At 40.5% G+C, this 26,229-nt stretch overlaps 2 protein-coding genes across 2 annotated transcripts; both read right to left on the reverse strand.

Moving 5' to 3' along the window:
- Positions 1-6,012: 6,012 nt before the first annotated feature.
- On the reverse strand, positions 6,013-7,017 carry LOC308519441 (olfactory receptor 7A5-like; the record flags this gene model as incomplete). Its single annotated transcript, XM_081091427.1, has 1 exon — positions 6,013-7,017. The coding sequence occupies exon 1, from the start codon at positions 6,964-6,966 to the stop codon at positions 6,013-6,015; it is 954 nt and encodes a 317-aa protein (XP_080947553.1). The 5' UTR covers positions 6,967-7,017.
- An 8,341-nt stretch (positions 7,018-15,358) lies between these two features.
- On the reverse strand, positions 15,359-16,306 carry LOC308519366 (olfactory receptor 7A5-like; the record flags this gene model as incomplete). Its single annotated transcript, XM_081091330.1, has 1 exon — positions 15,359-16,306. The coding sequence occupies one exon, from the start codon at positions 16,304-16,306 to the stop codon at positions 15,359-15,361; it is 948 nt and encodes a 315-aa protein (XP_080947456.1).
- Between the last annotated feature and the right edge of the window lie 9,923 nt (positions 16,307-26,229).

Below are 26,229 nucleotides of genomic sequence, written 5' to 3' on the forward strand. Positions count from 1 at the left end.
ACAAGCAGACTAGCCCATCAGCAAGGATTTACATAATAAATAGGGAGTAGTTTCAGCTACCACTGTCTGGACAAACAGAGGTGGTGCCTAGCTCCAACCTTTGCTGCGGCTTCAAAGTCACCCTGCCTTCGGGGGGTATTCTGTCTACGCTTATCAGATAGTGAAGACAATAAACAGTTTCCCACAAGGGTTTATTCTAGGTTTTTGAAATATGCTGTTGGTATTTTAATGGAGATTGTATTGAATCTCTGGGTTGCTTTGGGTAGTATGGACATTTTAATGATGTTGATTCTACCAATCCATGAACACAGTATATTCTTCCATTTGTTTATGTCTTCCTCTACCTCTTTTTTCAGTGTCGGTAATTTTCTGAGTACAGGTCCTCTACCGCCTTGGTTAAATTTATTTGTAGGTATCTTAATTTTTTTGTTGCAATGGTAAATGGGATTTTTTTCTCCCAGCTTCTCTTTCTGTGAGTTCATTATTGCTGTATAAAAAAGCCATAGATTTCTGGGTGTTAATTTTTTATCCTGCTACATTGCTGAATTCATTTAATAATTTTAGTAGTTTTTTGATGGGATCTTTAGGGTTTTCTAGTACAACATAATGTCACCTGTGAGCAATGACAATTTTACTTCTTCTTTTCCAATTTGGATGCCTTTTTTTCTTCATGTCTAATCACTATGGCTAGCACTTCCAGTGCTATGTTGAACAGGGTGGTGAAAGTGGGCATCCCTGCCTTGTTCCTGTTCTTAGGAGAAGTGGTTTTAGATTTTGTCTATTGGGTTTGATGTTGGCTGTAGATTTGTCATATGAGGCTTTTATTACATTGAGGTATGATCCCTCTATTCCCTCTATTTTCTGAGAGTTTTTATTAGGAAAGTGTGTTGGATTTTGTCAAATGCATTTTCTGCATCAGTTGATATGATTATGTGATTTTTGTCTCTCAATTTGTTTATGTGATGTATCATGTTTATTGATCTGCGGATATTGTACTAGCCTTGCATCCCTGGAATAAATTGCATTTGGTCATGGTGTATGATCTTTCTAATGTAATGCTGGATCCAATTTGCTAGAATTTTGTTGAGGATTTTAGTATCTATGTTCATGAGGGATATTGGCCTGTAAATCTCTTTCTTTGTAGTGTCTTTATCTGGTTTTGGGATTAGGGTAATGCTGGCTTCATAGAAAAAGCTTGGAAGTTTGCCTTCCTCTTCATTCTTTTTGGAATAGTCTGAGAAGGATAGGTTTTCGTTCTTCTTCGAATGTTTGGTAAAACTGCCCTGTGAAGCCATCTGGTCCAGGATTTTGTTTGCTGGAAGTTTTTTTTTTTTTTTTTTTTTTTTACTGCTGTTTTAATTTCATTAGTAGTTATTGGCCTATTTAGGTGTGTGTTTTTTTGTTTTTTTGTTTTTTTTTATTCTCCTGATTGAGTTTTGGAATCTTGTATTTTTCTAGAAATATGTTGATTTCATCAAGGTTGTCCATTGTTTTGGAGTAGAATTATTCATAGTATTATTTTATAATCCTTTGTATGTCTATTGGGTTGGCTGTTACTTCACCTCTTTCATTTCTGATTTTGTTTATTTGGGTCCTCTCTCTTTGTTTCTTGGTGATCCTGGCTAGAGGTTCATCAATCTTGTTTATCCTTCGAAATAAGCAAATCTTGGTTTCATTGATTTTTTTTGAATTGTTTTTTTGGTCTTTATGTCATTTATTTCTGCTCTGATCTTTATGACATCCTTTCTTCTGCTTACTCTGGGCTTTTCTTGTTGCTCTTTCTACTTCTTTAAGATGCAGGGTTAGATAACTTACTACTATTTTTTTTTTTTTGAGGTAGTCCTGGAGAGCTATGAACTTCCCTCTCAGGACTGCTTTCACTGTGTCCCATAGATTTTGGATTGTTGTGTTTCCATTGTCATTAATTTTCAGGATGTTTTTAATTTCTTCTTTGATCTCTTTGGTAACCCAATCATTGTTTAATATCATGCTATTCAGCCTCCAAGTGTTTGAATTTTTGTGATTGTTTTTATTGTAGTTGATTTCTAATATTATGGCATTGTGGTCTGAGAAGATGCTTGATATGATTTCAATCTTCTTGAATTTGGAGAGACTTTGCTTGTGACCCTATATGTGGTCTATCTTTGAAAATGTCTCATGTGTGCTTGAGAAGAATGTATATTCCATAGCTTTGGGGTGAAATGTTCTGAAGATGTCAATGAAGTCCATTTGATCTAGTCCAGTGGTTCTCAACCTTCCTAATGCCTCGACTCTTTAATACAGTTCCTCATGTTGTGGTGACCCCAATCATAAAGTTATTTTCGTTGCTATTTCATAACTATAATTTTGTTACTGTTATGAATCGTAATGTAAAGATCTGATATGCTATATGTCAGTGGTTCTCAACCTGTGGGTCGCGACCATCAGAAAACACATATAGCATATCAGATATTTACATTACAATTCAGAACAGTAGCAAAATTACAGTTATGAAGTAGCAATGAAAATAATTTTATGGTTGGGGGTCACCACAACATGAGGAACTGTATTAAAGGGTAGCGGCATTAGGAAGTTTGAGAACCACTGCTATATGTGTTTTCCGACGGTGGAGACCCACAGGTTGAGAACCGCTGATCTAGTGAGTCATTTAGGATTGCTGTTTTCTGGCTGATTTTTTATCCAGAGGATTTGTCCAGTGATGTCAGCAGGGTATTAAAGTCCCCTACTATGATTGTAGTGTTGACTATCTCATCCTTGATTTCCCCCAGTAGTTTTTTTTTGTAATGTATTTTGGTTCCCCTGTATTGGGTGCATATATGTTTACCAGAGTTATATCTTCTTGTTGTATTTATCCCTTTGGTATTATGAAGTGGCCTTCCTTATCTCTTTTTATGGCTTCACTTTGAGGTCTATTTTGTCTGATATAAGTATTGCTACCCCAGCTTTTTTTCATTTCCCTTTGCCTGAAAGATATTTTTCCATCCCTTCACTCCCAGTCTGTGTGCTCCCCTTGTTCTGAGGTGGGTCTCCTGCAGATGGCATATATATGGGTCATGTTTTCTTATCCATTCAGCCACTTGATGTCTTTTGATTGGAGCATTCAGTCCATTTATGTTCAAGGTTATTGTTGATAGGTATTTGTTTGTAACCATTTTTATTTTTGTGCCTGTGTTCCTTTTTTTTTTTTTATTTCTTATTTTTACAACAGTCCCTTTAGCATTTCTTGCATTGCTGGCTTGGTAGTGATAAACTCCCTTAGGCTTTTTTTTGTCTGTGAAGCTCCTGATTTCCCCTTCAACTTTGAATGTTAGCCTTGCTGGATAGAGTATTCTTGAACTCAGTCCCCTGCCCTGTATCACTTTATATATGTTTTCCATTCTTCTCTAGCCTGATGTGTTTCTGTTGAGAACTCATTTGATAATCTAATGGGAGATCCCTTGTAGGTAAGTTTCTGTTTCTCTCTTGCAGACTTTAAGTTTCTCTCTTTGTCATTAAAGTTTGCCATTGTAATTATGATGTGTCTTCGTGTGTTTTTGGGTTCATCTTGATGGGATTCTCTGTGCTTGTGTGAATTCTTCCCCAAATCAAGGAAGTTTTCTGACATTATTTCTTCAATTAAGTTTTCTAACCCTTGCTGTTCTTGTCATTCTCTCACCCTTATTATACATATGTTGCTTCATTTCATGTTGTCCCAAAGCTCCCTTCAGCTCTTCTCCTGCCTTTTAATTTTTTTCTTCAATTGCAGTTCAGATTGGATGAGTTTTTCTCCCTGTCTTCTAATTCGTTTATTCAGTCCTCCACTTCTTCTAGTCTACTGTTGAAACCTTCCACAGTCCTCTTTATTGTAGGTACATCACACTTTATTTATTCTTGATTTACACATAAGTTGTTGATTTTCTTATCCATCTGGTTTATGAACTGTATGACCCTTATTCTCACTTCTTTTTCTGATAAATTGCATACCTCCATTTCATCTAGCTCCTTTTCTGGTGATTTTTCCTTTTCTTTCCTTTGGGGGTTGTTTTTTTGTCTCCCCATTTTCGCTCTCACTGAAAGATCTAGGTGTCAAGTCACACTGTGCCTGTGACTGCAGCAGCGGCATTCATGGTAGGTCACATGGTCACCAGGCCTGGGGTCGATGCTTTGGGCTTGGTGGGCATTTATGCAGTTGTGTGTCCCAGGGTTGCTGTTTAAGGCTTGGCTGTTTGCACGCATGGTTGTGCTGACCAGGACGAAAGCATATGCTGGCATGAGAGGAGCGTATTCCTGATCTCACAGGAGCTTGTGGTCAAGGAGGTTGTAGTCTTAGTGTTTGTGGGTCCACAACCAAGGCAGCAGGTCCCTGGCTGGAGTGGCTGTAGGATACCGGGTGGTGTCTGAGGGCACCCTGGTGGAGGCTCCCAGTCACAGCAGCTCTCCCCTTCAAGATGGGGTGGCCTCTGTGCCACAATTAGACCCTAATCTAAATAAGACAATGAAACCTGAATATTATGTATGAAATACAGTAGCATGTTTGTATCACAAGTACCTGACTAAGCTTTTTTTCAAAGACATCCATCTCAGATAATCATTTTGACAAATATATGACACTGCTACTACATAAGCACTCATGTTGCCACCACCCATGAAGTTCCCCTTTAATTTTAATTTGATTTGGAACTTGAAATATATGCAATTTTATTTTTAACTAGACGCCCGCTGCATGAATTTGTGCACAGGTGGAATCCCTCGGCCTGGTTGGCAATCAGGGCTAATTGGGGATGGCCAACTGTCTGGGTAGTGGGACCAAGGGAGGTTGGTCAGGCAGGGGGAGGGACCATGGAGGTTGGCCTTATAGGGGGTTAGACTGCAGGAGGTTGGCCTGCCTGGGGAAGGGACCTTGGGAGGTTGGCCAGCCACAGGAGGTTGGCTATGGGAGGGCACTGACCACCAGGGGGCAGCTACTGCATTGATCATTTGCCCCTGGTGGGCAGGGCATATCATAGTGACCAGTCATTTGGTTGTTCAGTCATTTGGTCACTTAGGCGTGTATATATAATAGATTACAAGCAATTTCAATACAAACAAAGGAAGAAAGTTCACATAAACAATGGATATATCTAGGTAGCAAAGTTTATTTGGAATTAAGCCAGAATTTTATTGATTCTTACACAGATTAATATTACAAAATTTTCCTTGTAAAAACCTAGATAACTGACCTTATAGGTGAACCCACTTTTCCATCCCCTGCTCTAATTCCAACTCTTATGTTTTAAAGAAAAAGTAAACCCATAAAACCCTAGCCATCCTGTCTTGGACCACAATACAGGCAGAGTCCTTCAGTCGAAGTCCAGTTTCTATCTCTCTGTCTGCCTGTCGGTGTCTCTCTTTCACACAACTCACACACACACGCACACTCACTCACTTTCCTGTGTGGCATTTGGGCATGCTGGACCTGTGAGTAATAAAACTTACATTTTCATAGTTCCATGATGCTTGTTATAAATGTAATAAAGACCATAAGGCTCCATCTGGTCAAAACATTGACTCTGCTCTAAGGAACAAGTAGTAGGACCCAGGCCAGTGCCCAGGCATTCCTATCCTATTGCATCACTATCAACAGACTTAGACTTATAGGGAACAATCATAAAGTCTACAGTATCAGGAAGATCAGTTAAGGTACTGATGTACAAAGAGTGAGGGACACATGGTGAACACAAGAACAAATTACTTACAATGATATATGTCATTTGAGAAGAAATTATTGTTAAGACGTCAATGTTTCTAGTGAAGTAAATGAAAACTTCCAAATATTTCTGATCAAGGTTGGAAAAAACATTGTGAAGGTAAAAAGAAAAAAAAACTGTTCATATAACAGACAAAGCAGAAAGCTGAATGAAATGGTTACTTAAATTCTATAGAAGAGTTGAAACAAACAAAGGAAATTCAAGGACAGAATACAAGTAACAAGTCTGAAAACTACAATCTGATGAAAGAATCTCAATTTCTGGTTTTGAATCTTAAAGCACTTTTCTACCTCAGGATGATTGTCCCTTTTGTACCTGCCATCCCATACAATCTTTTCAGGGCCCTCTTTATGTCCTTGTTTCTCAGACTGTAGATGAAGGGGTTCAACATGGGTGTGACCACAGCATACAACACCGAGGCTGCTGCACTTGAGTGTGGGCTGTGGGTAGCAGCAGAGCTGAAATATACTCCTAAGACTGAACCATAAAATAAGGAGACAGCTGAGAGGTGAGACGCACAGGTAGAAAAAGCTTTATACTTCCCCTGAGATGATGAGATTCCACAAATGGAGGACACTATCTTAGAGTAAGAGTAAATGATACCAGCGACTGGACCCCCACCCAGTAGTGCAGTTACAAAATACATCTCCATGTTATTAAGAAAGGTGTCAGAACAGGCAAGTTGGACAACCTGTTTGATTTCACAAAAAAAGTGGGTGATTTCAAAGTCTGTACAGAAGGACAGCTGCGATACCATTACGCTTTGTAACAAGGAATTCAGGCCACTTATGATCCAGGACATCAGAACCAGCAGTCCACAGAGCCGGGGGTTCATGATGACCATGTAGTGCAGGGGGTGGCAAATGGCTACAAAGCGGTCATAGGCCATCACTGTCAAGAGGATGTCATCCAACACTGCAAATAGTATGAAAAAATGCATCTGTGTGATGCAACCTACATAGGTGATGACTTTGCTCTGTGTCAGGATGTTCACCAGCATCTTTGGGATGGTGGTGGAGGTGAAACAGATGTCTACCAAGGACAGGTTGGAGAGGAAGAAGTACATGGGTGTGTGGAGGTGGGAGTCTGAGCTGACGGCCAGGATGATGAGCAGGTTTCCCAACACAGTGACCAGGTACATGGAGAGGAAAAGCCCAAATATGAGGGGCTGCAGTGCTGGCTCCTCTGAAAATCCCAGAAGAAGAAATTCTGAAATTGGGGTATCATTGCCTTGTCTCATGTGGTGTAGGTGACTAGAAGGAAAGAAAAATTAGCATGATCAGTTTTTAAACAAATGTGTATTACTAGCATAGTTGAAATGCTACAATTATATTTTGCAGTAATCAATATCTGTTTTTTCAAAATATCATCCCCTTTAACATCCACACCCCAACCCATGACATCTCTGTTTAGGAATTTCTGTTCTCCTCAAACCTTTTCTCCAAGGTAGCCATGGACTACATATGTTTTTTGTTTGTTTGTTTGTTTTAAAATAGTTACTATTCAGAGTATTACAGATGTTACCCCTTTTCAACTCCATTACCCCCTTTTCGCAGTTCCCACACCACTGCAGGCCATCCTATTGTCTGTGTCCATAGGTAATGCATATATGCATATAAGTTCTTTGCTTAATCTCTTTCCTACTCTCCCCCTTCTCTCTGAGATTCATCAGTCTGTTTCATGTTTCCATGCCTCTGGTTGTATTTTATTCATCAGTGTATTTTGTTCATAAGATTCTTTGTTCATTTATCTCGATTTTTAGTTTCAATTATTGATGGGTATGTTTTTATTGCCATTCTATTCTTCAATTTTTTTATCTTTTTCTTCACTTCCTCTTTCTTCTTCTTCTTCTTCTTCTTCTTCTTCTTCTTCTTCTTCTTCTTCTTCTCCTCCTTCTCCTCCTCCTCCTCCTCCTCCTCCTCCTCCTTTATTCCTCCTCCTCCTCCTCTTTTTCTTCTTCTTAAAGAATACCCTTCAACATTTCATGTAATACTGTTTTGGTGGTGATGAACTCCTTTAGTTTTTTCCGGTATGTGAAACTCTTTATCTGACCTTTAATTCTGAATGGTAACTTGGCTGGGTAGAGTAATCTTGGTTATAGGTCCTTGATATTCATCACTGAATATTTCTTACCACTTTTTTTCTGGCCTGCAACATTTCTGTTGAGAAATCAGCTGAGAGTTGCATGGGTGCTCTCTTGTAGGTAACTAACTGCTTTTCTCTTGCTGCTTTTAAGATTCTTTGTCTTTTTCAAAAAAATGTATTTTTATTGATTTTAGAGAGGAAAGGAGAAGGAGAGAGAGATAGAAATATCAATGATGAGAGAGAATCATTGATCGTCGGCCTCCTGCACACCTCCTATTGGGGAGTGAGCCCGCAATGTGTCCTTGAGTAGAATGTGTCCTTGACCAGAATTGAACCAAGGACCCTTCAGTCTCAGATCAATGCTCTATAAATTGACCCAAACCAGTTAGGGCTACAGCCCAATAATTGTTAATATCCTCATCTGATGATGAAGATTACAGTATCCATTGGCCTGTGATGATGGACAGATAATCAATATACTTCATGTAGAGAGCTTGGTGTACTTCTTGCTTCTAAATGAATGGTTAGCACTGTGATGTAATAAGGCTGATTATTTTCTTCTACCTTTCAAATGTCTTTATTGCTTCCCAACACCTCGGTCTCCAATTCCATAGACATATTTCTGTTCCCCGTCATCTCTCCCAACTAACAGGTGGGCACTCTTATAGGCAAATGCACACATTGACTCAGAGAGAACTTTAATGTTGATCCTTGAACTCTCTGATTAAAATTCCTCCCCAGTGATACCTCACTGGAGATAGAAGCCAAAATTCCGTAGCTTCAAACACGAGGCTCAAGTGTCTGTGAACTTTCAGCCAGCTCCATGCTCACAGAGCCCTGGCCTCCCTCACACTGGTCTCCTAAACATTGAATTTGACTCCAGCTTCACCTGATGCCACAGCTTCAGGCCTCAGAGCCTTTATGGGCTTGCTTTCCTCTGCTTGGGGTCGCCCCACTGGTCTTTTGGAATTTTTTACCCCCTCTCCATCCTCCAAAGTCTCCTCTTTCAGAGAGACTGGATCCTCTCCTTCATGAACCTTTTATTTTCTAATATTAGCACAGGAAAAGGTCACTTCCTCATGCTCTTAATTTAAGTGTTAGGACACCCATGTTGAGACTTTTATTTAATCCAATGTCTTTGTTCCTTGCTAGACTGTGAGTACCTGAGGCATATAGCATGTTATAGAAATTCATTCTCCCCCTTCAGATTTAGTTTAGTGTGACTGAATAAACATGTATTCTATGAAGTTAGGTGTGGAGGACATGCTTGAGGAGTGTTCTCCATATTCTGAGATCAGGAGCCATTAGGGTGTCAGATTACAGTTGTAAAAATGAAACAGAATGGAATCAAGGAGGCACAAAAGAAAGTATTAGAGTGTGTCATACACAGTGAGGGTACATACATAACCATTTTATGGTTCCCTTTGTTCACTCATGCATGCGTGTGTGTGTGTGTGTGTGTGTGTGTGTGTGTGTATTTCTATGTCTGTGTGAAAAAATGCTGGATCACAATGTAAAAGGCATGTCTTATTTTGGGAAACAGTGAAACAAATCTGGAATTCAACACAATAAATGCAAGTACAGCTTAAAAGGCCATTTCCTGACTATGAAGGAAAAATAGTGAAAAGCCCAGCAGAGGGCCAGGTGCAGAGAGAAGAGGGAGCCAGTGTGGATGCTGAAGTTACCTCTGACTCAAGGGACCACACACCCACTGAAACGTCACTGCTTCACTGGCCTCATCACAGCGTCTTCCCAGCCTCTGATCTAATTGTGATTCCTGCACCTCTTCCATGTTTATTGATCACTCTGGTGTTTATATGGCTCAATGGCATCTTTCCTTTGCTATTTTTGGGTTTGAGTTTTGATCTCTTTTGTGACACAACTGATGGGTGGGCACTAGTCCTGGTTCTGTTTCTTGTCAACATAAAAATCATCCCCGAACATTTTTTTTTATATAAAATCCTGCTTATGCCACAACAATTGATCCCCTTTCTTCACATATTTATCCATGAGAATATGATATCATAGCACACCTATTTCATTGTACTGGGCCTTATTTGTATAGTGTGAGGTCAAATGAGCAGGGAGCCCACTGACTTTGTTCATTTATTTGGTTTTATAGGTGTTTGCTTTTATATAGAAAAATGTTAAGGTATGGCTTAGTCATAATATAAAAATGGCAGGGAAAATGAACATGGTTAAATATTGTGTATTCAAATATTGGCATGAATAAAATTGTAAAAGAAAAGAAAAGAAAAACCCACAAAACTTTAATCACATCAATATAGGTCTCCAATCTCAGATATAGGGGCAAGGGTGTGGAAATAAAAATACAAAAATCTACTTTTAAAAGGCAGTGGAGAAAGCAGTATCTACAGTTATAATTTCTAACTATGTAAACATAAATGGATTATGCTTAGAAAATGGATAGAAAAGATCATTAATTGAATGCAAAGAATGTTTTTGCCAAGGTGAAAAATATAGAACTGTTTATGTTTTAAAGTAATGGGATAAGACACAATATGACAGACTGATAGAGTTGACCACACAAAATTAATACATTTTCATCCATTCTCCTAATATATATAAATTCTATGCCAAACAGTAATGTTTTTAAGAGAATACTAATTTAGCACACTAAATGTATTAACTATATATTCGCCCACCTAGCACACGGATGTGGTCCTCTCTCAGCTCTGAGTTGGCCTGGTTAGGCTCTCAGGTTACCTCAGGGAGAAATTCTGGGATGCACTCCTTAAATCTACCCACAGCATCTGCTGCACTCACAGACTCACCTGGATGGGCCTCTGAAAGGATGGGCTCCTTGTAGAAGTCTGAATTGCTCCCTGGATGGTTAATGTTGGAGACTGAAGCTCTGTTCTCAGACAAAAGAGCAGGAAGGAGTCAAGCATTACTCTCAGAGTCAGACTTAAGACTCCAATAGAAACAAATATGTTCTGTTCCAGCCTAACGTTGTGCATGTTGGGAGTCTGCTGCAGAGAAGGTATTACTCCTCCTTTATCTGCTCATTAGATACCTGTTGGCATTGTTGCTCTCCCCTCTGAGCACCCGGTTTCCCTGTGGACACACTGGTCTGAACGGAATGGAAAATGTTCCTGCCGATTCTTTGTTCCCAAGGGACCAGGTTAGAAGTTAAGTGAATTTTGTTTTTGTTACTCCTTCTCCATGACCCTCTTGAGGTCTCATCTCCCAGCATCTTAACCAACTCTGAGTTACATTTTCTCAAAAGTCCAAGACTGAGGAAACTGGCTGTCTAGGAACTTTGGGTTTTCAAAGTACTGACTTGTTGTGGGGCACAAGCCATGATACCTCCAGAAAATTGCTATTTCTCTCTTTAACAGGGAGGGGACTGTGTGACTTTGATGTAAAGCTTGGGCACCACCTTCCTTGACTTCATGACACATTTGCCAGATCAATGAGAAATTTCATACTTATATCAGCAGATAAGAGTCCCACATTATAAGATCTTTTTTAATTATGAGGCAGTTATATAATTTTATGCTATACAATCTGCGTTTAGTACATTATATGCATTGTTTGATTTAAATTTTATTAAAGTGCTTTCTCTGAAGTGCTAAAATTATGACCTTCATTCTCCATTGCAGAAGTGGGCTTGAAGAAGTTTAGTTACCAATCCAACATTAAAATCAGAGTACGGTGTTGATTAGAATCTGTCATGATGCTTTCAGTTCTCAAACTGTGCAGTGGTTCCCAATGAGGGAATATCTGAACGTAGACTGCTAAATACTTGCAATACCCAACACAAATAGTTATGTCATATTTAGAAGGTAAAAATTTCTAGTCTAGACGAGCTCTTCTTCAACTTCACAGTACATATTGTTGACTTAAAAAAATAACATTGACTAGGTGTCTCATCACCAAAAGGATTTATTCAGGAAAAAGAAAGTATTGCAACCCATGCATGCAGACATGCCAAGCCATGTTTTATAAACATAGCGTTCTTCCTGTAGGGCTCTCACGATTACATATAGTGTGAGAAATTTCATTAGTGCTATCCCCTCCCATAGGCCCTCCTCCTGTGGTTATGTTTGCTTAAATTGCTGTTCGTCTTTATCAATATGAACCACCCACGATTCTAGTTCAAGCACAGATAGTGATTCAGCAGGTGCTGGTGGGCCCAGGGCATCTGCATTTCTCATAAGTCCCAGGAAAATGCTGATTTTGCAGGTGCTGGTCTGAGGACCACTCTTTGAGTAGCAAGTTTTGGTCCTGTTGTTGAGTAAGGGGTAGGTAGTTGTAGGCCATCTTCACCAAAAATTGTGTTTGCTTAAGAATTTGAAAGAAAGATGTACAGTCATGCACTGCTTAGCAAACAGGGACATGTTCTGAGAAATGCATCCACAGGTGATTTTGTCATTGAGTGCACATCAGAAAATGCACTTATGCAAACCTAGATGGTATATCCTTCTATTCCCCTCCAGTGGTGTGCAAACTGTGGCTCACGAGCCACATGTGGCTCTTTGGCCCCTTGAGTGTGGCTTTTACACAAAATACCAAGGGCAGGTGTGCACGTACAGTGCGATTGAAACTTCATGGCCCATGCGCAGAAGTCGGTATTTTGTGGAAAGGCCACACTCAAGGGTGCCAAAGAGCCCCATGTGGCTCGAGAGCCACAGTTTGCCGACCACTGCCCTTGGCTGATGCAGATTTGTGGGAAGTGTTTGCCCCAGGAAAGATGGCATTGGTCTCGATGTGGCTTCTTCTGCAAATATTTGGTTGTAAGACTTCTGTTCAGCTGTTTTCAGTGGGATCTTCAGGTTGATTGTTGTATAATTTAGTTGTGATTCCAAGTTCAGGCCAGGAGGAGGAGAGAGCAACTTCCACCAGCTCTGCTGCCATCGTCTTCAACAATTCTACTTTAAATCTTTGTGTCTACATTTCTACTTTCTTTTAATTTCATTTTGATTCAATCTTTTGTTCTTTTAGCTCCTATTTTCTTCAATTTTTTTTCAAGTTCTCTTTAAAATGAAAGATGAAAATTTCAATGAGTCTGTGTTGGACATGTACATGTGTGTGTTTATTAGAAAGAAAATCATGTAAAATGTAGCACATGTCACATACATATAGTCCATTCCTGTGAAAGAATTCTTAGACTCACAAAATATTTCCAAATATTTTATTTATTAACAAAATTGACTGAATTAAGTTTATCATCTCATATCACCACCAAAAATAAGGAAGCAGAGGATCAAGGTAATTACATGTACTCTTAATTTCTGTATGGCTGCTTTAATTCAGAAAAGTTTGCATTTTAAATACATTCAGTTTATTTAATTCATTCACTCCAATAAGTTATCCTATATAATAAAAGCCTAATATGCAAATTGACCGACTGGCTGAACGAAAGGCGGAACGACTGGTTGCTATGATGCACACTGACCACCAGGGGGCAGATGCTTAATGCAGGAGCTTCCCCTGGTGGTCATTGCTCTCCCACAGGGAGAGTGCTGCTCAGCCAGAAGCTGGGCTTCCTGGCAGTCGGACATTCCCCAAGGGGTCCCGGACTGCAAGAGGGTGCAGGCCGGGCTGAAGGAACCACCGCTCCCCACCAAGTTCATGAATTTTGTGCACTGGGCCTCTAGTTTAAAATTAAAACCATTTGTTAGAACCAAGAAATGAATTCAGCAACATTGTGGGATACAAAATCAATTTACAGAAATATGTGTTGTCTAATAACAAACTGCCAGAGAGAGAAATTAAAAAATTAATCCCACTTACAACTGCATCAGAAAGAATAAAGTACTAGGAGTAAACATAACTTAGGAGGTGAAGGACCTGTACATTGAAACTATAACATATTGCTGAATGTTATTGAAGAAGACACAAAAAAATGCCCTAGCCAGTTTGGCTCAGTGGATAGAGGGTTGGACTGCAGACTAAAGGGTCCTGAGTTCAATTCAGGTCAAGGGCATATGCCTGGGTTGCGGGCTCAATCCCCAGGAGGATAGGGGAGAGCAGGAGGCAGCCGATGGATGATTCTCTCTCATCATTCATTGATGTTTCTCTCTCTCCCTTTCCCTTCCTCTCTAAAATCAATAAAAATATGCTTAAAAAATATGAAAAAAAGACACAAAAAATGGAAAGGTTTCTAGGTATTCTGGACACTGAGTTGAATAAGATAATAAAACTAGGAGATTAGTTATAAATCCTAGTAGCATGATATTAGTGTAAATACCTGACATGAAACTTTTAATGTATGAGGCATCTGTTTCAAAGATGTCTTTCCTATATAATAAAAGCCTAATATGCTAAGTGTCCAGTCATCCATTCACCAATGAAAGTGAAATAAAATAATGATATGCTAGGGCCAAGCAACTGCTCACTATGACATGCACTGACCACCAGGGGGCAGATGCTTCAAGTGGTAGGTTAGCTTGCTGCTGGGGTCCGGCCAATTGGGACTGAGCAAGATGAACCGGACATGCCCTGGAGCTCTCCCACCATCCCTCTCCAGCTGACCAACCTTCCGCATCCCTCCCTGACCCTGGTCATGCATTGGTGGGGTCTCTTGGCCTGACCTCCCACCTCTCAAAATTCAGGATCCCTTGGAAGATGTCAGAGAGCTGGTGTTGCCCCAATCCTGCAGGCCAGGCCGAGAGACCCGACTGGTGCACGAATTCCTGCAAGGGGCTGCTAGTCTCAAATAATCCTATTGCCAGCTTTATGACAAGGCTACTAAAGAAGCATTGAGGTCTCCCCTCCTGACTCAATCTATTCTCTCTCTATATCTCTCCCTTCTTCCTCCCTTTTCCCATTTAGAGATCTTCTGATGTGGCCCTTAGGATGCTGTGTACTCTACAGGACCTATGAATAATAAACCTTGGGATTTCATAGACCCCTCATGATTGTTGCAACTTTATAGGACCACAAGAGCCCATCAAGCCATCACATTGATGTGGTCTGAGGAACCAGTAGCAGAGCCCAAGGCCAGTGCCCAGGCGTTTTCAGCCTATAGCATTATCATCAATAGGCCGAGACTTATAAGGAACAATGATAAAGTCAACATTATCAGGAAGAGCAGTGAAAGTTTTGATGTATAAAGAATGAGAAACATAAGAGATAAAATTGAGGTGTCAGATTTTCCTGGAATGAAATTATATAAATAGTGTGAGTAACCAAGCAAAGTTTGTCCCACATGAATAATACAACTTATGACTATTCTATGTATAAAATAAGAACAATTTCCTTACAATGATGTATATTATTGGAGAATAAATTAATCTTCAGAAATCCATGTTGTCCATGAAATAAACTGGAACTTGCATTCTGGTCAAGGTTGGGAATAGCTGTTAGGTTAGAACAAAGGTGAAAGGGAAAGACTCTCTGTATAATAGAGAAAGTGCAATGAAATGCTTACTTAAATTGTATAGAGAAGTTGAACTAAAACAGGTGGATATTCGAGGAAACAAATAAAAGCAGCAAGTTGTACAAACACAATATGATCAAAGAATCTTATTTCTGGATTTTAGTCTTGAAGCCATGAGATCAAGTGCAGTTTTTCAGACTCAGCACAGCTGTTTTATTATGGCTGCCATCCCAAAGAATCGTTTCAGGGCCCCTTTTATGTCTTTGTTTCTGAGAGTGTAGATGAAGGGGTTCAGCATGGGTGTGACCACCGTGTACAACACTGAGGCTGCTGCACTTGAATGTGAGCTTTGGTCAGCAGCAGAGCTTAGGTACACTCCGAGGCTTGTTCCATAAAATAAGGAGACAACTGAGAGGTGAGACGCACAGGTAGAAAATGCCTTATACTTCCCCTGAGCTGATGGGATTGCACGTATGGAGGACACTATCTTAGAGTAAGAGTAAATGATACCAGTGAGGGGACCACCACCCAGTAGCACAGTTATAAAATACAACACCATGTTATTAAGAAAGTTGTCAGAACAGGCAAGTTGGGCCATCAGATTGAGTTCACAGAAAAAGTGGGGGATTTCCAAGTCTGTACAGAAGGTTAGTCGCAACAACAGTAAATTTTCTAACAAGGAATGCAGGGCACTTGTGATCCAGGACACCAGAACCAGCAGTCCACAGAACCGGGGGTTCATGATGACTGTGTAGTGCAGGGGGTGGCAGATGGCCACGAAGCGATCATAAGCCATCACTGTCAAGAGCAAGTCATCCAACACTACAAAGAGTGAGAAAAAATAAATCTGGCTGATGCAGCCCTCATAGGTGATGGCTTTGCTCTGTGTGTGGATGTTCCGCAGCATCTTTGGGACGGTGGTGGAGGTGACACAGATATCTACCAAGGACAGGTTGGAGAGAAAGAAGTACATGGGCGTGTGGAGGTGGGAGTCTGAGCTGACAGCCAGGATGATGAGCAGGTTTCCCAACACTGTGACCAGGTACATGGAGAGGAAAAGCCCAAATATGAGGGGCTGCAGTGCTGGTTCCTCTGAAAAACCCGGGAGAATGAATTCTGACGCTCGTGTAAGATTCCCTGGTTCCATGAGGTGGGGGTGACTTCCAAGAAAGAAGAAAAGAGCATGAGGACTTTTCACACAATCTAGTATTACTCACATGGCTCTAATGCTACAGTGTGTCTCCTGCAGTTAGGAAATTAGTTTCAGTATTTTGGTCTGGATTTGGTGGGCCTTCTTGTTTCATTTCTGAGTAGAAATTTTTGTCCCAATCTGCTTTTTTCCTAAGATGTCAGGTATAATACAGTTTTAATGAGAACTTTTTCATGCATTTCAGGAATATGAATTGAGTGCTGACCCTGCTTTCAGCACTGTCTGGGGTGCGAGTAGAGGACGCTGAAGAACAAAAGTGCCTACAACTCAATCTGGGGCAAGAGTATATAAGCAAATAATAGAAATATATAAATATAACATTACAAATGGTGAGAGAGCATATGAAGAAAATGAGAGCAGGTCTAGAGGAGCAAGTGACAAGGGCATTCTGTTTTTTATGTGTATTTAGGCAAAATCTGCAAACAAAATGACATTTGAGCACAGAACTCAAGAGAGACAGGAAGGTCAAAGCCCTAGGGATGAGCTGATGGCGTTTAGTGATCTGCTCAAAGTTAATATCAGAGTATGTGATGGGCCTTGAGTATAATTTTAGTCAATGGATCTCAACCAGAAATGATTTTGCCCTAAGGGTGTCTGGCAATGTCTGAGGGGATACCACTAAATAGGTACAATTCACAAAAAAGCACCCCCCTCAATTATTATCCCTCCCCAAATGTGAATGGTAAAAGGTGAGAAAACCTAGTTTAGATCAGCACTTCTCCAATTTCAATGTTCCCATGAAGTCCCCAGGATTCTGGCTCAAATGCAGAATTCGATGCAGCAGGTCTGGAGGCCTCAGAGACTCTGCATTTCCAACGAGCTCCCTGGTGGTGTGATGCTGCAGGTCCTGGCCTGAGGACCACTCTCTGAGTAGAAACGCTGTGGTTCTGTGTTAGAGTTAGCTTCAGGTAAGTTTTAGGTCTTATGAAACTTTGCATAGAGTTTTAAGGGAATAGTTATTGTCTTTGCATAGAGTTTTAAAGGAATAGCTTTTTACTCATTCTAGAGGCTATTATTAAATATTTGTTTCTTTTGTATAAGGGCAACTGAGTGACACAAAATAATACTGAAAAATGATTTGTAGCAGGTAGAATAAGAACCTCTAAAAGACGTCCACATCCCAATCCCCAGTAGTTTTAAATATGTTATTTTTTTTTATAGCAAGAAAAATTAGGGTAGCAGATGGAACAGGGTTGTTAAATGGCTGACTTTATTTTATTTTTAAAATATATTTTTTTTATTGGTTTCTGAGAGGAAGGGAGATGGAGAGGGAGCCAGAAGATCAATGATGAGAGACAATCACTGATCAGCTGCCTCCTGCACGCCCCCACTTGGAATTGAACTCACAACCCAGGCATTTGCTCTTTCTTTTTCCTTTAATTCGTTATTGTTTAAAGTATTACTTATGTCTCCTTTTCCCCACACTGACCTCTCCCTGGCGCTCCCACTCCTCAGCACATGCTGGGCATGTGCTCTTGACAGAAACCGATCTGGGACCCTTCGTCCACCAGCCAACGGTCTATCCTCTGAGCCAAACCAGCGAGGGCGCTAATTGACTTTAAAATAGAAGATGAGCCCGGATCATCCAGGTGGAACTAAGATAAACACAATGGTCCCCTAGATGCAGAAGGGGAGGCAAGATGAAAATGTACACTATTGGCTTACTTTTTGTTTTAAATATATTTTTATTGGTTTCAGAGAGGCAGGGAAAGGGAGAGAGATATAGAAACATCATTGATGAGAGAGAATCACTGATTGGCTGCCTCCTGCATGCCCCTTACTAGGAATTGAGCCAACAGCCCCAGCCTGTGCCCTTGACTGGAGTCAAACCTTCAGTCCACAGGCTGACGATCAAACCACTGAGTCAAACTGGCCAGGGCTACAGTATTGGTTTTGATGAAGGAGGAAGGGCCTTGAGTCAAGGAATGCTGGTGGTCAGCAATGCAAACTGGAATTGGGAAGAAAACAGATTCTCCCCTAGAAGGAGGCCAGTCCTGCGCACATCTTGATATGAGACTCATTTCAGGCTTCTGGCACCTAGACCTGTATATGTTCACTTTCAACAACGACTGCAGGAATATTTTCCAGCAGCAATGGAAATCTCATGGAGTAATTTAATCAGCAAAATACGTTTGATGAAACTGAGTTTAAGCCTCTCTATTCATTAGGTTCCCTGGGTAAGGGCAATTTACTTTGAAAACCCACATGAAGTAAAGAAGAAAAGTTATAACTATTTGGAGATATTCCACCCCCTTAGCTGGGACAGTGAAGTCCTCATTATACAGGTGTAAAGTGTTGTGAACTATGATGCTTTTGTGTCATTAAGACTTAAGGTACAATGTGTGGCCTTAATTTCTCTATCACTGAACTGTAAAAAGTATTGGCTCTCAGCACACTATACTCTTTGGCTAGAAGATGGTCAGTCCTCAATTTATATTCCCCAAGTGCATGGCAGAATTTCTCATTCAAAGTATGGAAAAATGACCACTGCAGGATAAGGCTGAGTGTGGGACAGGAATTTCCACGAACTATGCAATATAGAAAGTAAAAGAGTAAAAACCCCAAATATATGCAGCCTCATGAGTAATAAAGTAGAGCTATTTAGTATTCCTCTTTAGGCTTATGCAATATTTTCCGTGTCAATACCAGCTTGAGAGAAGAGACTGCAATGTATGTCTCACTAACTGCTGTTTCAAGATACTCACATCTACATTCATTAGCCTGAATTTTTCAAAGAAAAAAAAATTTCAAATACACCCGTCTTAGAAATTTAATACAAACACTCTCACTTCACTGCGTTGTCTTCCACACCTAATACTCCAGCTCCTTCTTCCTAACCAGCGAAGTTCCTCCCTATGTTTTCATTTCACCAGAGCCATTTTATGCATCTCACTCATTCTACTGTGTCATCAAACTGGACTCCCATTCCCACCACCCAACTGTCAACTATGGGCCTTACATTGCAGAGACAAAGAGATATATACATATTAGCATATTAAGTAAATCGAGTATAAGTTAGTACTTTACTTAACCAAGAATACAAACAGAGATATCGGGTCTCTGGGCTTGGCTGCTTAGAGTCACAGTGACTCAGGTAAAAGCTGACATGTTCCATCCCCTCTGACCCTCTCCTGATGTACCTGCTGGCCTCCCAGGCTCACCTGGATGGGTCTCTGAGAGGAAGGTCTCCGTGTGGAAGTCTGAATGGCTCCCTGAATGGTTGATGATGAGACTGAAGCTCTGCCCCACAGGAGACAGCAGGAAGGAGTGAAGCATCAGTTCCTGTGCCAGCTTAGGAAACAAAAGCAGTAACCATGTCCTGTCTTCCAACGTTGTACAAGCCGAGGATGGCACAGGGAGATACTTGCAGCTCTCTCTATACCTGCTCATCAGACACATTTCCCTTGGGTTATTCCAACTACTAAGCATGTGATTTCCCTGTGGATTTCTGGAATAAACAGAAAGGAAATTTTTCCTAATGATTCTCTGATGCCAAGGGACCAGGTTAAAAGCCAAGTGAGTTTAGTGTTTATGATGCCTTGTCTTGATCTTACTTGATTTCCAGAGATCTAACCTCTTACTACCTTATTCCAACACTGATTGAACCTTTTCTTCAATGTCTGAGATTATGGAGCCCATCAGGCCGGGTTCCTATGATCCTCAAGCACTGATCTGTGGTGGGGACACAGCCCTGATGTCTCTAGAGAATTTCTACCATCCTCTCCAACAAATGGACTGTGTTCCTTTGATATGGAACCCTGGGCTGCACACTCTTTGTCTTCCTGACACATTTGTCAAAATAATAAGGAATTTTGTACTTATTTCACAAGTGAAGAGCTGTCATTGAGTATCTCATTATAAAATATTTGTTAAGTATGAGAAACATTTTGGAAGTTGTATGCCATATATTCTGAGCTTAGTACCTTATTGACTTTGCCTGATTTAATTTTTCAAAATGTCCGTTCTATTATGAATTTCATTCCCTTTACAAAAACTGTTATTGATTTGCTCAAAGTTATGAGCTAAACAAGGGATGGGCCTTGATTGGAATCTGTCAGGTTGATTTTAATTTTCAAACTCTGGGCCAGTGTTTCTCTACCCGAGATGATTTTGTACCTGGAAATATTTGGCAATGTCTGGAAGAAGGTTACTAAAAACCCATAATACCCAGCACCAATCATTATCCTGCCCTACTTGACAACATGAGAAGCTGAGAAAATCTAGTCTAGACCAGCACTTCTCCAACTTCAATGTGCATATAAGTCACCAGGATTATAGTTCAAATGCAGGTCTTGGTGGGCCAGAGATTCCTTATTGTTTTTGAGTATCTTTGAATGAAACAAGTTCCCAGGTGGTGTTGATACTGTAGGTGCTGGTCTGTGGACCACACTTTGAGTAGAAGGGTGTGGCTGTTTTAGAGTCAGGTGTAGGTAGTTCTAGGTCTTTAGAACCAGAAATCATTTTGCACATAATTTTGAATGTATAGTGTATTCACTCATTCTAGACACTGTTATAAATTCATTGTTCAATTGTCTTTTACTAGAGGCCCAGCGTGTGATTGAAAACATGTGAGGAGGCCCCTCCTCCCGCCGTGTGAGGAGGCACCCCATGGGCTGCTTGGGAGTCAGGCCGGACCGCCACTGTTGGCGGCCAAGACCCGCGCCTGACTTCCACCCCAGGCCCCCCTATGTTCCCCTGCCTGTGTCCACTCTGGGGGTGCCCGAGCCTGGCCGGTGGTTTGGCCAACCCCAAACCCCCCCTCCCGGCCCCCCTACCTGTGTGCGCTCTGGGCCGCCTGAGCTGCCAAGCCCGCTCAGGCAGGTTCCCCTGTCTCTGTCTCCATCTCTGCTAGGGCCTCACCTGTGCAACCTCCTCCTGTCCAGTCATCCCGTTATGGTGTCCTGGCCTAATTTGCATATTACCTTTTTATATATTACGATAAGTATTTATAAATGACATCATATGATATTTTTCTGAAAAATACCTTTTTAAATTTTTTTATATAAGGGCCCTTGTGTGACACCATGGAATACATTATTGAAAAGATTTTCACAGTAGGCCGAGCTTCCAAAGAAATCCACATCATAATCCCCAGAAACTTGTAATATGTTACTTTTTATTGCAAGATAGGATTAGAGTAGCAGATTGAATAGTTGGCTAATCAGCTGACTTTAAGGTAAGATTGGCCTTGATACTGTAGGTGGGACTAATGAAATCATGGTGGTTCTAGCATTTGGAAGAGGAAGGAAGAATTGTTGGAATCAGAGGGAGACTAAAGATGCTACACAGCAGGCTTTAAAGATGGCGAAAGGGCCATGTGGCATGAGAAACTGGAGTAGGAGAGGAAACGGTTTCTCCCCTGGAGACTCCAGAAGTAACACACTCCTACATACATCTTTTTAAAAATTACTATTTTATTCTATTTTTTATTTTTTATTTATTTTTGAGAGTATTACAGATATCTGCCAATTTTTCCATTGCCTCTTCCCCTGCATGTCCGTCCCTCCTACCTTGGCCTTCACCACACTAATGTCTGTGTCCTGGATTATGCATATCCTATATAAAAAAGGGTAATTGCAAAAGACCCCAACAGCGGAATGACCAGAACGACTGTTCGACCAGTCACAATGAGTTGCACTGACCAGCTCTTGGTCCCTTTCCTAACCAGTAGTCTCCCGTCTCCTGATGGTGAACAGGTACCAGGGGTGGGTGGCAGGGAATGGGGGGCGGTGCCAGGCCAAGGTCCCTGCCCTGTGGGTCCCCCCCAACACAGAGGGTGATCTGGGGCAGGTGCAGGGCCGGTGAGTGGGCAGCAACGGCTGACCTCTTGGTTCCTCCCAAAGCCATCAGGCACCGATCGCCTGGTGGTGGACCTGGAACTGGGGCTGGGTGGCAGTCAGGGGCGGGGCCAGCTGCGGGCACCCAGGGAAGATGGCCCTGATTGCAGACCAGGTCTAGGGACTGTACTTGTGCATGAATTTCATGCACTGGGCCTCTAGTCTATATAATAAAATCCTAAGGGACCATTAAGACAGAACAACCAGAACGACCAGTCACTATGATGCGTACTGAACACCAGGGGGCAGACGCTCAACTCAGAAAGTCCGGCTCATGGCTGAGGATTGCATTGACGGTGGCAGGTGCCCCTTCTGCCTCTGGCACAGGGGTAAGGAGCAGTGAGTAGGTGGGTGGTAAGGAGTGAGGGTCTGTGGACTGTGATAGGGCAAAGGCTGGGCAGAGGGAACCCCTTACTCCCAGTGCACAATTTTCATGCACTGGGCCGCTAGTATGCATATAAGCATATAAGTTCTTTGGTTATTCTCTGCCCGCCCCTTCTCCCCTGTTTTCTGTGGGATGCATCATTCTGTTCCATGCTTCCATTCCTCTGGACCTGTTGTTTTGTTCAGTTTATTTTGTTCATTAGATTCCACCAATAAGTGAGATCATGTGATACTTGTTTTTCTCTGAGTGGCTTATTTCACTTAGCACAATACTCTTCATGTGCCTTCGTGCTGTCTCAAAGGGTAAGAGATCCTTCTTTTTTAAAACTGCATAGTATTCCACAGCTTTTTTATCCACTCATATACTAATGGGTACATGGGCTTTTTCCAGATCTTAACTATTGTAATTAGTGCTACTATGTACATAGGGGTGCATGTGTCCTTTCTGATTGGTATTTCTGTTTCTTGGGATATATTCCTAGAACTGAGATTACTGGGTCAAATGGAAATTCCATTTTTAATTTTTTGAAGAAACGCTATACTGTTTTCCATTGTGGCTGCACCAGTTATGCATTCCCACCGGCAGTGCAAGAATGTTCCTTGTTCTCCACATCCTCACCAGCACTTGTCATTTGTTGATTTGCTGATGATAGCCAGGTGTGACAGGTGTGAGATGGTACTTATGGTTGTTTTGATTTGCATCTCTTGGATGATTAGTGATATTGAGCATGTTTTCATAAGTCTCTTGGACTTCTGTATGTCCTCTTTTGAAAAATGTCTATTTAGGTCCTTTGCCCATTTTTTGATTGGATTGTTTATCTTCCTTTTGTTAAGTTGTATGAGTTCCCTATAAATTTTGGAGATTAAACCCTTATCAAAGATAACATTGACAAATATGTTCTTCCATGAAGTGGGCTTCCTTGTGGTTTTGTTGATGGTTTCTTTTGCTGTGCAGAAGCTTTTTATTTTGATGTAGTCCCATTTGTTTATTTTCTTCTTAGTTTCCATGGCCCTAGGAGCTGTATTGGTAAAGATATTGCTCAACAAATGTCTGCTATTTTGTTGCCTATAGCTTCATCTTAGATTTTTATGGTTTCCCATCTTATGTTTAAGTCCTTTATCCAGTTTGAGTTTATTTTTGTGTATGGTGTAAGTTGGTGTTCTAGTTTCATTTTTTTGCATGTATCAGTTCCATTTTCCCAACACCATTTATTGAAGAGACTGTCTTGACTCCATTGTATGTTCTTGCCTCCTTTGTCAAATATTAATTGAGCATAATGGCTTGGGTTGATTTCTGGGTTCTCTGTTCTATTCCATTCATCTATGTGTTGGTGCTTGTGCCAGTACCAGGCAGTTTTGAGAACCGTGGCTTTGTAATACAGCTTAATATCTGGTACTGTGATCACTCCAACTTTGTTTTCTTTCTCAAGATTGTTGTGGCTTTTCAGGGTCTTTTTTTATTCCAGATGAATTTTTGGAGGGTTTAATATAGGTTTTTGAAATATGCTGTTGGTATTTTAATGGAGATTGCATTGAATCTATAGGTTGCTTTGGGTAGTATGGACATTTTAATGATGTTGATTCTACCAATCCATGAACACAGTATATTCTTCCATTTGTTTATGTCTTCCTCTACCTCTTTTTTCAGTGTCTGTAATTTTCTGAGTACAGGTCCTTTACCTCCTTGGTTAAATTTATTTGTAGGTATCTTAATTTTTTTGTTGCAATGGTAAATGAGATTTTTTTTCTGCCAGTTTCTCTTTCTGTGAGTTCATTATTGTTGTATAAAAAAGCCATAGATTTCTGGGTGTTAATTTTTTATTCTGCTACATTACCAAATTCATTTAATAATTTTAGTAGTTGTTTGATGGAGTCTTTAGGGGTCTATGCCCAATATAATGTCACCTGTGAGCAATGACAATTTTACTTCTTCTTTTCCAATTTGGTTGCCTTTTTTTCTTCATGTCTAATCACTATGGCTAGCACTTCCAGTGCTATTTTGAACAGGGGTGTTGAAAGTGGGCATCAATGGTTCTAACTCTCTATCCCTCTCCCCTCCTCTCTGTAAAAAAATCAATAAAATGTATTTTAAAAAAAGAAAGAGGTGAAGTCTCTTAGAGGTGAAGTCCTGTTCTTAGGAGAAGTGGTTTTAGTTTTTGCCTATTGGGTTTAATGTTGGCTGTAGGTTTGTCATATGAGGCTTTTATTACATTGATGTATGAGGCTTTTATTACATTGATGTATTATCCTTCTATTCCCTCTATTTCCTGAGAGTTTTTATCAGGAAAGTGTGTTGGATTTTGTCAAATGCCTTTTTTGCATCAGTTGATATGATTATGTGATTTTTGGCTCTCAATTTGTTTATGTGATGTATCATGTTTATTGATCTATGGATATTGTACTAGCCTTGCATCCCTGGAATAAATCGCATTTGGTCATGGTGTATGATCTTTCTAATGTAATGCTGGATCCAATTTGCTAGAATTTTGCTGAGGATTTTAGTATCTATGTTCATGAGGGATATTGGCCTGCAATTCTCTTTCTTTGTAGTGTCTTTATCTGGTTTTGGGATTAGGGTAATGCTGGCTTCATAGAAAGAGCTTGGAAGTGTGCCTTCCTCTTCTTTTTTTTTTTTTGGAATAGTCTGAGAAGAATAGGTTTTCATTCTTCTTCAAATGTTTGGTAAAACTGCCCTGTGAAGCCATCTGGTCCAGGGTTTTGTTTGCTGGTAGTTTGTTGTTTTTTTTCTACTGTTTTAATTTCATTAGTAGTTATTGGCCTATTCAGGTTTTTTTATTCTTCCTGATTGAGTTTTGGAATCTTGTATTTTTCTAGAAATATGTCAATTTCATCAAGGTTATCCAGTGTTTTGGAATAGAATTGTTCATAGTATTATTTTACAATCCTTTGTATGTCTGTGGGGTTGGTTGTTACTTCACCTCTTTCTTTTTTTTAAAAAATACATTGTATTGATTTTTTTACAGAGAGGAGGGGAGAGGGATAGAGAGTTAGAAACATTGATGAGAGAGAAACATCTATCAGCTGCCTCCTGCATGCCCCCTACTGGGGATGTGCCCGCAACCAAGGTACATGCCCTTGATCAGAATCGAACTCGGGACCCTTGAGTCTTCAGGCCAATGCTCCGTTCGCTGAGCCAAACCAGTTAGGGCTACTTCATCTCTTTCATTTCTGATTTTGTTTGTTTGGGTCCTCTCTCTTTGTTTCTTGGTGAGCCTGGCTAGAGGTTCATCAATTTTGTTTATCCTTCGAAATAAGCAAATCTTGGTTTCATTGATTTTTTTGTTTTTTTTTGTTTTTTTTGTTCTCTATGTCATTTATTTCTGCTCTGATCTTTATGACATCCTTTCTTCTGCTTACTCTGGGCTTTTCTTGTTGCTCTTTCTACTTCTTTAAGATGCAGGGTTAGATAACTTACTACTATTTTTGTTTTTTTTGAGGTAGGCCTGGAAAGCTATGAACTTCCCTATCATGACTTCTTTCACTGTGTCCTATAGATTTTTGGATTGTTGTGCTTCCACTGTCATTCATTTTCAGGATGTTTTTAATTTCTTCTTTGATCTCTTTGGCCTTATGGGGGGATAGACGGCAGGAGGTTGGCCAGCTGGGGGAAGGGAGCTT

Source organism: Myotis nattereri, assembly GCF_964212035.1.
Source record: "Myotis nattereri genome assembly, chromosome: 5".
NCBI lineage: Eukaryota > Metazoa > Chordata > Mammalia > Chiroptera > Vespertilionidae > Myotis > Myotis nattereri.